Below are 16,580 nucleotides of genomic sequence, written 5' to 3'. Positions count from 1 at the left end.
CTCAGTAACAAAGTTAATATAACAACAAACATAGATAACAGCTAGGACATCACCACCAAGTTCTCTCATTTTACCTCCCCAGAACAATGCATAAGACAGTTCTGTCATAAGAAATAAGGCAACAGAATATTGCAAAGTGAATGGTTACATAGGAAGATTCTTATTCAGCTGCATGTCTAATTTTTTATTTTCAGTAATTATTTCTAGCCGCACTGAATGTGTCCACGAGTACTTTCTCAAGTTTAATAATTGTTTCACCAATTTAACAGGGCAATTTTTAAAAGGCGAACTGAAATGAGAGTTAAATTTGACCAAAAGTTTTTGTTCTTGACTATGCCTAACAGAATTTTAAACAAAATATAAAGTATTAACTCCTTGGGTGTGACTCTCCATTGACTGCACCAGTGGAAATCAAAAGACCTCCACTGATACCAATGCAGTTAAATTGACACGAGAGAAGAATCTAGTCTTTTGTCTATGATTGCAACACTTGTGCTACCAAAACCTGCAAGGACAACTCCTACTAACATTAATAGAAGCTCTATGTGAATATCATATCCTCTTGACTGATGTATCTTTTCTTTTTCTAATTTTGGTTTGGTATGTCATTTTCCAAGCCAATTACCTGAGAAGATATATGGACACTTACATCAAAATTTTAAGCAAAAATTGCCGACTCCAGACAGACAAAAATGAGGACACTGGGCCAAAATGTGCAACCCATCCAACTCAGTGGATGTTAATGGGACTGCATAGTTGTAAAAGAGCAGAATTTGGACCAGAACTGCATTTGTTCAGCAGTATCACAGATTTGGGGGGGGGGGGGGGGGGGAAGGAGGGAGGGAAGGAATCCAAACAGTTGAAGTTAGGTAACATACAGCATAATAGAAAAAGGCTAAAAATAAAATGGTGCATTAAGTGGCCCTCTCATTGCTAAACTCCCATCTCAAGGTCAAATTCTGTCCCCAGACATGCACACAAACTTCCACTGAAGTCAACAGGAGTTACACATGCATATCAGAGGACAGAGCTTTTCCTAAATGTTTTTGAACTTTATTTTTCTAAACACTTAAGTATCTAATCAAATTAGCTAGTTTATATTTTATGCTGAATGCTTTTTTTCCCCTAATCACAATATGTTTAGCATAAATTTGATTAAACTATGAAGATTTAAAATGAAGATGTTAAAACAATATTAATTATAGTAGCACAGATGGTGCCACAAGATAGAATGGCATTAAGAAATGGTGCATCCTAATTGGCATAAGTAATTTAGAACCATGAAAATACCTGGTATACACCAGTGGTTGAAATTACTTTTGTTTACATAACCAAATCATAAACAATACATAAAGGGACTCTCTGTCAGGTTGTTTAAGCTCCAAAATATTATTTAAAAAACAAACAACACCCATTTTTAAACTAAAACCACCAATCAACAGTGACACAAATACTGCTGGGTCTGTACATAAAAGTCAACGTTTATGTTTATGTCCCACCCCAATCTTCTAGAATGAAAAGCAGTTGTGGGAATCTTGGAGAGTTTTCTGTTTTTCTCCTTCACTATATTCAGTTATTTGATTTTCTGGAGTGGCCATTCACTATTAATATAATGTAAGTACTCAAAAAGTACACTGCTCTGCCCCAAACTCAAAACTATGAGGATTTTAGAGAAGTGTAATAAAACAATTAAAGGAATATGAATCAAATTTTCTAAAGGTTCTCTCTTTTCCTGCTTATTCTCTGACATTTCTTTATCCCCTTTTCTCTCCATTCATTCTCCATTTTAATCTAAATACAATTCTCTTTTCTCAGTTCTGTTGATTGTTTTCTTTCTAGTCTATACTCTTTTCTTTAGTGTCTTGCCCAGTAGCACCCAATTCTCTGTTGTTCAGTTCCTCTCTCTCCTCTTCCATGTTACATTTTCTCTTTACCCATTCTTCTCTTATTTTATCTGTCCCCTTTTCCCTCTGTAGTCTCATCTGTCAGCTTTGCTCTCAGCTGTATTCCATTAGCTCTTCAAGTTTCTTCCCATATTATACACAGAGAATACACGCTTGTTGCATTGCCATAAATTTGGAATGTGACTGAGTACAAGTGGTGAAACCACAAGTGAGTTAATTATAGGCACTGCAGTCTATAAACAATGGTCACCACATCATAGTAATGTAGCTAAGTATTGAGGAAACAGATCAAAATTTTAAAAGTGTCTTGGCCAAGGACACAACAAGAATCAATGTTTGAGCTGAGCTGCACACATGCTGACTGCTCTGGAAAGGAGCGAAAACTGCAAGCAGCTGCCAGGCAGACAGGAGGGAGCCTTGGGTGTTCTAACAGCATCAGTTGCAGCCTTTCTAATCCCCACTTCTCCCCAGCCCTGAACGGGTTCAAAAAGCAAGGAACTGTTCCTGTTGATTTCATCAGTCACAAAGGCCCTCTCCAAGTGACCATGTGGGAACTGTGAACTCCACAAGAATGTCAGGAAATACTAGCGGTAAACTTTCAAACTCTAGAAATTGATTTCCATTTTCAAGGCTCTGTCTGCAGCAAGAAGTGCAGTTTTTTTTTTAAAAGACAACTAAGTTTTGCTTTGATATTTAAAATAGTCCCAAATCATGGACCCCTAAGGCCATCTCTGAAGAGAAAATTGGACCATGAGGTTGAGCTACAGGAAAAAAGGGAAGTTGCCCAGGCTCCCTGTCATCAAGATCCTAGTTAGTGTGAGGCTTCATCATCCACCTGTGCACAAAGTTCTTGTCTAGCAAGGGGTGGTAGCAGTGGGATCCTCAGAAAGTGACTGTTATGAAGGAGACCAGCAGCATCAGGATCCTGATGAAGAGTCTGACCTGCTGGAAGCACTGGTACCTGGCTCTCTAAGATCCTGTAGCATTCTATTCATAGGGGCTTTTATCAAGCAAGGGTTACAGCAATATCTAAAAAAAAAAATCTCAGTATCAATTTTTAAAAATATATTTTCCAACATTAGCTTAGACCAAAAACTTTGCAGGAACAAAATGAACTGAAAGAATAACTAATGATGAATTAATCAGGGGGGAAAAGCTATTTGTTCATTTAGCTTTAAATTACAAAAGAAGGCCCTTTGTAGCATCTAACAGTGAATTTCAAGTTCTAGCTGTGATGGCAATAAAAGGCTATGTCAACATATTCATTCTTAATCGCATCACTCCCAGGCTTAAAATCACTCATCTGTTCCACATTGTTCCATCTTGGATGAGAGTTGGGGTTAAAACACAGAAGAATGATGGTAATAGCTCAAAATGTGTATTTATGAATAAGCATAAATTTTATGGGTTGTCAATAGATAGAATAAAGAGACCCAAGAAAGAAATGACCTTTGAATCATGCCGCCAGCTATGGAGAGGAAGAGATATAGAGAAACTGCCTTGTGTGAAAAAAGAAAACTAAAATAAAAAACCCCTCTCAATAGTTGTAAATTGCATAAATGTTAGAAGACTTGGCAGATCAGAATTGGAGACTAATTTAACTTTAATTTCTTAAATCTTCAGTAGCAAACAATGGCTTAGTCTTCATTAACTGGATCACTTTTCTTTAAAGACAAACATATCTCAAAAGTTTTGATCACATTCTCATCCACCGAAATAAAAAGGTCTCAGAGGTTTTAATCCCCACACAACTAAGGAAATGATTGTGGCATCCCAACTTCTGTGCTGGTACAGACCTTTCCTTTTTAAAATATTCTTAAAGAAGAATGCTGAACTAGCCATTTGGCATCATTTCCGAACTTCTAGAAATGTTCAGTTTCGAACACCGTGAACCCTGCATAGCAAAACTCCATTGACATTTTTATCATCAATTTGCATAATCTCTGGGATCATCATTTCTCTATTCATTACATTCAAAGAGTCCAGAACACTAGCTCCCACCTATTCTTAACACCAAGTAATTCCTCAATTACGAAGGACAACTTCAACATACACAGGAAAATAGCATCTGCTTCCTCCAATTCAAACCCAACTATTTTAAGAACTCATTTTTTTTTTAATATAATGGACTCCCTCCAAATGAACTTTTCATGGTATGCTAGTCCGTTTAGCTTATTTTGATTTTGGCTTTCTGGTTGTGAGACTGAGGATGCAGAAAGTTGACCAAATCTTTTAGAAAGCCCATTTCCACTTAGGAGGTCCATATCATAGCATAAAATAAAAAAATTAGTTATAACGTTTTATAGGTTATATAGCACATGCATAGAACTTTCCACCTTCTGCATGAATGTACCCACTAACAGAAAAGAAATGTACCCACTAACAGAAAACATAGAAACACTATAGCATTCTTTATGGGAATCTGCATTACAACTCACATTTTTCAAATAATTCACAAAGCAATCAATGAGAATCTGTATTTTGTGACTCACTGTAGTACAAAATGAATAAATTAAAATATCTGAAATATATGCAACTAAAAACAAGTCAGTCAATAGCTTCTCCTATTTGAGCAGAACAAATGAGAAAAAATATGACTGTGCAACTATAGAGAATAAGCCTTAAATTACAAGAATCTAGAAGTTGCTGCTCAAATTGATTAATTGCAGAATAAAGCAGTATGCCATTTTTCTGAGCTGAAGGCTTAAGGAGACTAGCAAAATGAAAATAAAAAGTTTCTAAAAGACCTTCAAAATATCTGAGTTTCAGAAAATATGAGTATAGAACAAGTACTTTCAGTCAGCTGAACTGATAAGAGTTGTTGAATATCAAAATGTTTTTTATGCAGCAGTAAGAACTGCGTTAGCATAAACACAGTTACATCACTCCAACTCTTCTTCGTACTGATAAGTCTTTATTTTCCAGTTGCTGCATTAGGATATTGGTAACAAAAAAAAAATATACACATATCTTCCCCACAAGCAACCAAGTGTGTAAATACAATGGGAATCCTTTTCAGAGTATCTTTCAATTTTATAATACTTCCTACCAGTTAGGAGAAATGTATCTGAGAAAGGCTGAGCAGAGATGAAGGAACTCAAAGTTAATCAGGATAAAAAGCAAGATAGTGTTTTAGAATGATGATCATCACTGTGATACATTTTCTGTTCATTCAAAATAGTACTACAATAGTTCTGAATGCCTGTAACTAAAGAGTAAAGCAACAAAATCTTTCTACTTGAGATTGTTGAACTCTAGGACAGTACAGAGAAAGACCAGACCAAAGCATACATTAAAACAAAACCTTTAAATATGCATGTTTACTATTCTGTTTACTTTTAAACTAAGCATGTATAGGCTTGATATCAAAGAGATGAGTATGTCATTTTCTCCAGCTTAACCTGGAATTATAGTCCAATTCTGCAAGACTGCTCTACTTCTTGACTGCACACTATTTTTGAAAACATATCAATAGACATTTTAATACTTGTACCACTGCAATATTCTTCTGAGGGCTTATTATGCGAGTTAGGGGAAGGGGCAACATCACCTGGACTGCACATGCAGAGTTGATAGCAGCCACACAGTAAATATTGTGTCCAACACGTTTCCTCATTTGAAAGTAAGTAATATTACAAAAAGGATAGAAAAGGCTATAACTATTGAGATAAATAAGATTTTTATTAATCAAAATGAGCATATGGAAAATACGGGAAAAACTTGGAAGATCAGTCTTTATGCTGAATTTTCTTACCTTCAAACGCTCGTGCAGCATCCACTAGGTTGGACCAGTCTAGTTCTGCAGCAGTGTCTGGAAGGGGCATCAGGCCAGGATCATTGAATTTGGCTCTATCAGACAAGGAGCCATCTGAGAACCAGAATTCATCTATCAACAAACACAAAAATTAGTCTTCTTATAACAGTCTATATTTAGTTCTGAGGCTATTAGAATTAAATTTCAAAAATATATATAGCCAAAGGGTGCTCATCTTCACTTTTCCCTTGTCCCCTTCTTTTTTTTTTTTTTTTTTTTTTAATATAAACGCTCAGTGTCAGCATAACATTTTAAGTGGCATTGGACTGAGGGAGAATGAGAAGGAAAGAAGATTTTTTAAAAAGAATATTCTCTTCCTAACCACCACTTTACATAAGAGAGCATACTAATATTATAAATAGACAGAACACAGTTATAAACAGTAGAATATTACAGAACCCAAATATTTGCTTTTTTAAGATCCTTTGTGAAGAGAAAGTTGCTAGACACACATAGATCCATATTTTCAGAAAGCCCATGAAACCACACATGCAGAATTTGTGTACATATAGAGTTATATACACAAAAACGGGATGTGCTCAGATTATGAGTGCAGGTACAGAGACTGCTTTGAAAATTGTGCCCACGTTCCACCCAATATTCAGAAACTTTCCCTTTTTAGTTCATCAGTTTGTTCTAACCTCGAAAAGAAAAATTATATTCAGATTTTAAAATGCTCTTTCAGTTTTATATTGACAAAGTATATATCTAAGGAAGTGATAGATTTCAACATATTGTAACACTATTTCCAGAATGAACTGCAACTCTTACTATACAATAGATACAGCACAAAATTGTATTAGAGCACAAGCTCTCATTTATCATTAATAATAAGTGATATTGAGCTTTTAGGTTATACAGCATTTTACAAACATACTATGAATTTACATTTCAGAAGGAATAAAAGATTTTCATATTCCACTTTGAGAATTACTTTACATTTTCATTTTCAAGCCAGACGATCTTTACAAAGGAGGACCAATAACAGTCTTCAAATATGTTATTGGTTATCATAAAGAGGACTGTGATCAATTGTTCTCATTATCCACTTACAATAGGATAAGCAGTAGTGGGGTTAATCAGTAGCTAGGGAGATTTAGGTTAGATACACCTCTACCTCCATATAACGCTGTCCTTGGGAGCCCAAAAATCTTACTGCATTACAGGTGAAACTGTGTTATATTGAACTTGCTTTGATCCACTGGAGTGCGCAGCCCCGACCCCCGGAGCACTGCTGTACTGTGTCATATCCGAATTCGTGTTATATCGGGTTGCGTTATATTGAGGTAGAGGTATATTAGGAAAACTTTCTAACCATAAGGGATTTAACTGCTGGAATAGTCTTCCAAGGGAGGTTCTGGAATCCCCATCATAGGAGGTTTTTAAAAACAGGTTGGACAAACACCTGTCAGGGATGGTCTAGGTTTATTTGGTCCTGCCTCAATGCATGGGGGTGAACTTGATGATTTTGAGGTCCCTTCCAACCCTACCTTTCTATGATTCTGTGATCTAGCTGTATATTGATGTATACATGCAGACACAATATAATAAATACTGAGATTAGAAATACCGACATTCATGAAAGTAGATATAACAAGTAGATTTAATCACATTAGGGAGAAGAGAACTTTAATTTTATACTAATAAGATTAATGAGGAATGTTATTTCATTAAATGTCATTCAGCAAAAAAGTTATTCTGCTTCAACCCTTTTAAAACAAAAAAAAAAGTGTGGTTAAATCAGAAGATTAAAAAAACATTTAAAAAATACAGAAGTTTTTCCTCCCTCCAGTCCTTCCCCAGATATAGGCTATAATATGTTTGAGGAATATTTTTCTCACCACTGTACCATCTAAAAAAAATTAATAAGTGTTTTTTCACAAGAAACAATGAACACACATAACATGGAATATCTTCCTATTGTATGAAAAAGGCATGGTATCATTTGTCAAGATATTAATGGAAGAATATAGTATACAGTCAGTATAAATTAAAGTTTGCATGTAAACACAACAAGCATAAAGTGTCACAATACATTCTATTGCATGCAGCAGCCTCTAACAGAATGAATCATCTTTCTCATGGAGAAGATGGGATGGAGGAGCAGGTATGCAATCCTCAATAAAAACATTGGGGGAGAGGGGCTTGCATCCTAAATATGATGCAGGAGAGATAAAAATCCTATAGACCATGGGATTTTTCTGTCTTATCCTGCAATTTATATGCAAGATATTCCATTATTAAGTTTTGATGGAGTAACTAAGAAAGTATGCAGTTAGTCTGTTTAGTAGAATTTGCTGTAACATATGTGTCTCTACCGAACCCCAGGAATCCAAAAGTAGATTTTATATTAAATGGAATTTCAGCATACAAATATACTCTGTTCCCACTTCCTGCCTATATTAATCGCAGAAAGCATTAAAAGCATCTGAGGGTGAAATCATACTTGGGACTGATCATGGAACAATCTCTTGCATATACGGCTTGGAGTCTGTGAAAGCCCTTTGTAGAATAATACAAATACTTGTGTATTCTGGTGCTTCACAAAAAGGGAAACCTTCTTTACAGACAGGAGATCTTATTTGAAAGCTGGTGGTCCAGTTCCTTTCAAGAGAAGTGTTCAGTCACTTTAGAAGAATCCCTGCTTTTATGTGATAAGTCAATAGAAGATGAACGTGAAACCTGTCAGAAAAGTGTCTACTTGATAAGATTCTGCTGGTTTCCCAAATTGGAGTGTAGGATTGATTTAGTCACCAATAATCATCTCTCATTTTATACGTCTTTGTGAGGACCTAAATTCAAAGGATCTACACTACTTTGTCCAGGGTAGACAGCGGGCCTTAATAGCAGAAAGCCTGCTGGATGAAAGGAGGTTTGGTTATTGAGAGGTCCAGGGCCGGTGCAACCATTTAGGCCACCGCTAGGATTTGGGGGGCGCCATTTTCTTCGGCAGCGACCGAGGCGGCCAGATCTTTGGCCACTCCGGTCACCACCGGCATTTAGGCGGAGGGAGCTGGGGCAGGGGAGCATGGGGAGGGCCGCCTGCAGCAAGTGGGGGGGGGCGGCACGCAGGGGAACTACCTGCCCCAGCTCACCCCTGCCCCGCCTCCTCTCTGAGCACGCCACGGCCGCTTCACTTCTCCTGCCTCCCAGGCTTGCGGCGCCTAAGCTGATTGGTGCCGCAAGCCTGGGAGGCAGGAGAAGTGAAGCAGCGAAGGAGTGCTCGAGGTGTTCGTGCTCATAGCAGGGGCGAGCTGGGGGCGGGAGGGGGGTGCCTCAGGGCGGAGGGTGGGGAGCTGCTGCAAGGGGGGGCGCCTCAGGGTGGAGGAGGGGAGATGCCACGGGGGTGGGGGGGCGCCAGGTGGAAGTTTTGCCTACGGCCCAAAACATCCTTGCACCAGCCCTGGAAAGGTCTGAAACCTCACAGTGTCTATACTGAAGGAAGAAATAAGGAGGAGTAACAACAGTCCAGGCATCAGCATGCCATGACAGACAATTATTTAAAAAAATCTAAATAGGGAAAGAAAGGCATATTCTGGTGTACTAACAGTGCAAAAAACTCCTGGGTCTCTTGAGCTTCAGGGAATGATTCTTCCATGCCATTTGCATTTTGGGTGTGGTCTGAGTTTAGGAGAGAAAAGACTCTATGCCCTCTGGGACAACAAGAAAACATTTTTGGTTGTTAAGTCCGTGCTTTTTGGTACAGTTATTGATCTTGTGACTTCCAGTTCTTTTATATAGAAAACACCATGACCATACCATCAAACTTTATTCATTTTTACTTCCCTTTTATTCTTGAAGAGAAGTGATATAAAGCAACTTTGATAGTATTTAGTTTCAGCATTTTTTTTATTTAAAACTCATAGGTTCCAAAGCAGTTCTCCTGAAATCAACTGATATTAGTGCCAAAAAATCTCCTTATTCAGAGAGAGATTTCTTATTTATATAAGGGAAAACAGATTTTATCTTATCTTGTCCATCCTGCTACCAAGGCAACTATCTTGTTTCTGTCAATGGGAGTTGTGAGTTCTCCTCTCATGAAGAGATCTTAAGTTATGGGCGGGAAAAGTTACTATATATTTCCTGTGCCATATGCTGGGTAATGACGAGAGGACTCCTTGTTTCTAAAACTAGACTGACTCTTTATTAAGAGAACTATTTACAGAGATACTGCAACTGCAGCTGGCATTTAAGTCATATTCACACAGACTGGTGTCCATATGCCTCTTCCAAACTCTTCCCTCCTGCAACCTGTGCTCTCCCCTCCAAGTTCCAAGCAGCTTGCAACACTGCACACAGGTGAATTAATTTGTTCCTCTATACCATTCACTTTTATAGGCAACACTGTAAATCAAGATGTCAGGTTCTCTTTGAAGTCATGACTGTGAGCACTCCCCAAGCTAACAGTTATAAGATCCATAAAGGATATCTCAAATCACTCTTGCAAGGGAACGCAAGCACCCCATGTGCTCCAGCAACAAGATCTTTGCCCAGCAATTATCTCCATACGTAAAAGACCCAAAAGAATAAAGTAATAGAAATGTTACAGAGCATTCAATTTCGAAGAGGATGGTTGGCAAGTCATTATGTATTTATTTTCAGAGGACAGTTACAGATAAGTAGTTCCCTCTTCTTTGAAGGTAGGCTTCATTAAAGATTCCCTCTTCTGGAGATTAAAAAGCTCCAGGGTTATTCAAAACAAAACAAGAGATGCACGTAGAATGTGAATACAGAGTTAATGTACCTTTATTCTGAATGGTGGGGTACCAGTTTTCAAGTTTTAACCATTTCTCTAAAGTAGGGTTGTCAAGCGATTAAAAAAATTGTGATTAATCATGCGATTAAAAAAAATTAATTGCCATTAATCACAGTTAAATAATAATAGAATAACAACTATCGAAATAGTTTGGGATATTTTCTACATTTCCAAATATATTGATTTCAATTACAACACAGTATACAAAGTGTACAGTGCTCACTTTATATAATTTTGATTAGAAATATTTGCACTGGAAAAATGGCAAACAAAATAAATAGTATTTTTCAATTCACCTAATACAAGTACTGTAATGCAATCTCTTTATCATGAAAGTTGAACTTACAAGTGTAGAATTATGTACAAAAAACTGCATTAAAAATAAAAACGTAAAACTTTAGAGCCTACAAGTCCATTCAGTCCTACTTCTTGTTCAGCCAATTGCTCAGACAAACAAGTTTGTTTACATTTGCAGGAGATAATGCTGCCTGCTTCTTGTTTACAATATCACCTGAAAGTGAGAACAGGCATTCACATGGCACTGTTATAGCCAGTGTTGCAAGATATTGATGCGTCAGATGCACTAAAGATTCATACGCCCCTTCATGTTTCCACCACTGTTCCAGAGGACGTGTCCATGCTGATAAAAGGTTCTGCTTGATAACCATCCAAAGCAATACAGACTGACGCATGTTCATTTTCATTATCTGAGTCAGATGCCACCAGCAGAAGGCGGATTTTCTTTTTTGGTGGTTTGGGTTCCGTAGTTTCCACATCAGAGTGTTGCTCTTTTAAGATTTCTGAAAGCATGCTCCACACCTCGTTCTTCTCAGATTTTGGAAGGCACTTCAGATTCTAAAATCTTGGGTCGAGTGCTGTAGCTATCTTTAGAAAACTCACATTGGTACCTTCTTTGTGTTTTGTCAAATCTACAGTTAAAGTGTTCTTAAAATGAACAATATGTGCTGGGTCATCATCTGAGACTGCTGTAACATGAAATACATGGCAGAATGCAGGCAAAACAGAGTAGGAGACATGCAGTTCTCCAAGGAGTTCAGTCACAAATTTAATTAATACATTATTTTTTTTAACAAGCATAATCAGCATGGAAGCATGTCCTCTTGGAATGGTGGCCAAAGCATGAAGTGGCATATGAACGTTTAGCATGTAAATACCTTGCAATGCCGGCTACAAAAGTGCCATGCGAATGCTTGTTCTCATTTCCAGCATTATCCCCATAAATGTAATGAAACTTGTTTGTCTTAGCAATTGGCTGAACAAGAAGTAGGACTGGGTGGACTTCTAGGCTCTAAAGTTTTACATTGTTTTGTTTTTGAGTGCAGTTCTGTAACAAAAAAAATCTACATTTGTAAGTTGCACTTACACAATAAAGAGATGGCACTACAGTATGTGTATTAGGTGAATTGAAAAATACTATTTATTTTGTTTGCATTTTTCCAGTGCAAATATTTGTAATAAAAATAATATAAAGTGAGCACTGTACACTTTGTATACTGTGCTGTAATTGAAATCAATATATTTAAAAATGTAGAAAAATATCCAAAAATATTTAATACATTTCAATTGGTAGTCTATTGTTTAACAGTGTGATTAAAACTGCAATTAACCATGATTAATTTTTTTGAGTTAATCGTGTGAGTTAACTGCGATTAATTGACGGCCCTACTCTAAAGCTATGTAGATATCTCTTTATATCTGCAAAAAAGGAAAATAAGATATTCTAGAAAAAGGATCCTAGAAAAAGGTTCCACAATAGACTAAATCTTAACTCCTGACTGGAAGCTGAATCTGAGCAAGAGAGTATAATCTGAGTATACTCAGTTAACATAAGATACTGCCTTGTAAATCTCCAAGATAAAAACAGATTAGAAGTTTGCTGCCATAACAGATTCACTCCACACCAAAGAGACCTTGACATGACCTACAAGCTGCAGGCCTGCCATGGTATAACAATGAAACAGCTATTGAGAAATGTGGTCTCCTTGGAGACCACGCAATCTATTGAGTTAGTGTCAGCTGAAACAAAGGTGCGTGTATTTTTTAAAGGCTTTAGTTCTTTCCAAATAAAAGCCAAAGGATCTTTTGGCATCAAGTTTATCATAGAATCATAGAGAAGAGTTTCACCAGGATAGATAAGTGAGTGTGGAAGAATGCAAGCAAGAGGACTGAATGATTGAAGCAGAACTCAATTACTATCTTAGGCCATTATCTGGTATTTGTCCATAACACTACCTTACTTCTGAAGGATTTAGTTTAAAGTGAACAGTCAGTGAAACTAAATCTCAATCACGGAGTGGAAGTCACTGCAACCCGAAAAGTGATTTACCATATTAAAAAACCCTGGATTTCAGAGGTTAGCAAGTGGTTTGATAGTAGCTTTCATCAGCTCAGTTAAAATCATATTAACAACCCATGACACAAGGGTTTTTCTAATTTTAAATGTATCATGTGCCACATTATCCTAATGGTTCTGAAGGATCAGTTGATTACCTACTTAAGGATTAAGAGTCCTGTGGCACCTTATAGACTAACAGATGTATTGGAGCATAAGCTTTCCTGGGTGAATACTGACAGGGCTGCCCAGAGGATTTGGGGGCCTGGGGCAGGGCTGGGTCTTCGGTGGCAATTCAATGGCGGGTCCCTCTCGGAGGGAAGGATCTGCCACCGAAGAATGAAGCGACAGCACCAGAGCTGCTGCCGATCGCGGCTTCCCCCCACCCCGCCACTTGCAGCGGCGCTTGTACTCAGCAGGCGGTGCTCCGAGGCTTCGGCAGCACTTCAGCGGTGGGTCCTTCACTCGCTCCGAGTCTTCTGCTGCACTGAAGGGCCCGCCGCCGAAGTGCAGCCGAAAACCCAGAATGGCTCGCGGGGCCCGGGGCAAATTGCCCCATTTGCCCTCCCTCCCCTTTCTGGGCGGCCCTGAATACTGATGAAGTGAGTATTCACCCACGAAAGCTTATGCTCCAATACATCTGTTAGTCTATAAGGTGCCACAGGACTCTCTTGCTTTTTACAGATCCAGACTAACACGGCTACCCCTCTGATACTTAAGGATAAGGATAATTGAAAATAAGGATAATTGAACATCCTCACCTAAGCTTAGTCAGAACCTTTGCTATCAGAGATAATGGATACATATGTAAACTTACCTCAGCAGTGAATAAAAAACAAAGTGTCCATTGGCAGTGCATTTTCTTTCTGGTGCCTCGTGAAGAACACTGGTATTTTGTACAGAGGTGTTCTGGAAATACCTATCTCCAGTGTTTCCCCACTTGATAAATCTACCACCTCTTTATCCAGGGAACATTCTTGTTCTTCATTACTGATCAGCTTAGCTTCTTTCCATGTATGGGTTTTCCTTTCCTGTCTGAGTGCCAACTGACAATGTCTTATGACAGCATCCAAATTCTACACTTGCAATGCTTCGTGACACAGGAAACATGTACTTATTCCATCCTGCTTATCTGCTAATAATAAGTTCACCTGGCAATTCAATCAGGATCTGGTTTTTTAACTCTACATTTACAAAGATCTTTGTCCATGAAAGCTATGTAGGTCCTCAAGATGGATTGTAAACATAAGGAACCTTCATTCCAAAACCTCCAAGCATTTTAAATCAGAGTGAGGAACAGAGATCTCTCTCTAAGGGCATGTCTTCACTAGCAACATTCAAGTGCTGCCATGGCAGTGCTTTAATGTGGCTGTGTAGTCGTGGCACCACTGGTTAAAAAAAACACACTTTCATGAGGGGAGTAGCTACCGCTCCCAGTGCTAGTGCACTGTCTACATTGGCACTTTACAGCACTGAAACTTGCAGTGCTCAGGGGGATGTTCTTTCCACACCCGCGAGCGAGAAAGTTGCAGCGCTGTAAAGTGTCAGTATAGACAAGCCCTAAGATGTGCACCTGGGAGGACATGCACTAGTCTTCCTAGCCTTGCAAAGTGCTCAGCAAGTGCCATTCAACAGGGGCAGCCAAAACAGCTGCAGAGTGGGAGCTTGAAACTGGGCTCCCTTCGCTCTCTTTGCTGTAGTCTCAGAGCAGTGAGTGTGAGGGGAGCCCAGATCAGAGCTGCAATTCCTTACCATGCCTAAAATGTGGGAGGCAGAACCAGTATAGGCCTGCAGGGAGAATGAGTGAGGATCTTCCCCTCCCACTGTCTCCAACCACCACATAAAAGGCTTCAAAAATCCATTTGCAAGATGTGAATAGGAATTTGGAATGGGTAAATGAGATTACTGGATCCAGAAAGCAGAGCAGAGCAAATTGAACTGCTGGTTCCTTCCCTGCAGGAAAGTAACAAGTCTAGGAGAAAAGGAAGATGGAACGGGAACAGAGTGGCTCAGGAACTTCTGAATGGAGCATGTGGGGAGTAGCTGAGAACAAGCTTGTGAATACATGTGGTTGAGAAAATTGCTGCAGATATGAATGAATGTATAAGCAGATGAGCTCCTTCACCTGCTCCAGAACAGAGTCCCCACAAAAGTTGTGTCATGTCGAAAGTTACCTTCATCACTAGCTTTTGGTTGTATTCCCAAAAGGGATTAAAATAAGCCACCACAAAAATCCAAATTTTCTGTCTAGTCTTGGCTTTTCCCATTTGTCCAAAAGTCTGACAAGTAACATAATTTGCTTAAATGAAGGCGGCAGGCTAATCAATAGTTTATGGTGTTTTAGGCGGTTTATCAGCACAAATACAACTGAAACTGAGGTAGCTGGAGGCCTCGGACAGTTGCAGTCTCAGGGGTAGAGGGCAGAGCTGGCTGAAAGCTGGCTCTTGCTGCAGACTTGCCTTGGCACTTGCAGAAAGGGAATGCCTGGCTTCAAAAAGTGTCTGTTTTGAAAACAACCAGAGGGGCAAAGATGACGTCTGAGTTTCAACATGTTCTGTTGACACACATGCACTGGGTCTTGCTGATGCTGCCTCCAGGGTGTCAAGGAGCAGCTTTGGGCCTCAAATGTTGGGTCTTTGCAACTGTGGGATGTATCAATACAGAGTCTCGATACCCAGCTGTTACTCTTGATTCTGGGTCACTTGAAACCAAAAACTTCAGGCCCTCTGGGCTGATTTCACATTAGACTTAAATGAAACGTGAGAGGAGACTAGGGAGCTTTCTGATGCTCTGTCTATGACTTGATGGTTTACAGTGACATTGCCAGCAAATCTCAAAGTTAAGTCTGTCAGTCTGCTCTGAAGCACATAATTCAGTAGTTAGACCTGTCCATGAAGGACATGGTCTGGACAGTTTTTTATAATATTATTAATTATTATTATTTCTTTGATCTTACTTCTGTCCATCCCTGCAAGACTTCGATGGGACTTGTGTTCCTAAGTAATTTAAGTGTTTAAGTCACTAACTCCTAACCATAGGTGCCTAAATATGGAGTTAAGAACCCAGTTTGGCTCCTATTTTTGAAAAAATTGGCCTAATTCCAATATTAAGGTACCTAAATAAAAGTGGCTAGTTTTTCAGAAGAGCTGCTCCTATAAGAACACACTGGGTCAGACCAATGGTCCATCTACCTCAGTATCCTGTCTTCTGACAGTGGCCAATGCCAGGTGTCCCAGAGGGAATGAACAGAACAGGTAATCAAGTGATCCATCCCTTGTTGCCCATTCCCAGCTTCTGGCAAACAGAGACTAGGGACACTTCAGAGCATGGTTTTGCATCCATGCCTATCCTGGCTAATAGCCATTGATGGACTTATCTTCCATGAACTTAACTAGTTCTTTTTTGAACCCTATTATAGTCTTGGCCTTCACAACATCCTCTGGCAAAGAGTTCCACAGGTTGACTGTGCGTTGTGTGAAGAAATACTTCCTTTTGTTTGTTTTAAACCTGCTGCCTATTAATTCCATTTGATGACCCTGAGTTCTTGTGTTGTGAGAAGGATTAAATAACATTTCCTTATTTACTTTTTTCACACCAGTCATGATTTTATAGACCTCTATCATATCCCCCCTTATTCATCTCTTTTCCAAGCTGAAAAGTCCCAGTCATTAATCTTTCCTCATATGGAAGCTTTTCCATACCCCTAATCATTTTTGTTTTCCTTTTTCTGTACCTTTTTCAATTCCAATCTTT

General features: G+C 38.8%; 1 protein-coding gene across 13 annotated transcripts in view; it reads right to left on the bottom strand.

Moving 5' to 3' along the window:
• Nucleotides 1-16,580, bottom strand: part of SIPA1L2 (signal induced proliferation associated 1 like 2) — a 239,923-nt gene that overhangs the window by 15,714 nt on the left and 207,629 nt on the right. For all 13 annotated transcript variants that reach the window (XM_039528814.1, XM_039528813.1, XM_039528815.1 and 10 more), the window contains one exon: nt 5,659-5,790. In XM_039528814.1, the coding sequence (XP_039384748.1) occupies nt 5,659-5,790 (132 nt within the window). The remainder of the gene's footprint in view (nt 1-5,658; nt 5,791-16,580) is intronic.

The sequence above is a fragment of the Mauremys reevesii genome, linkage group 3 (assembly GCF_016161935.1).
Source record: "Mauremys reevesii isolate NIE-2019 linkage group 3, ASM1616193v1, whole genome shotgun sequence".
NCBI lineage: Eukaryota > Metazoa > Chordata > Testudines > Geoemydidae > Mauremys > Mauremys reevesii.
This window is presented reverse-complemented; position numbering and strand designations above follow the sequence as displayed.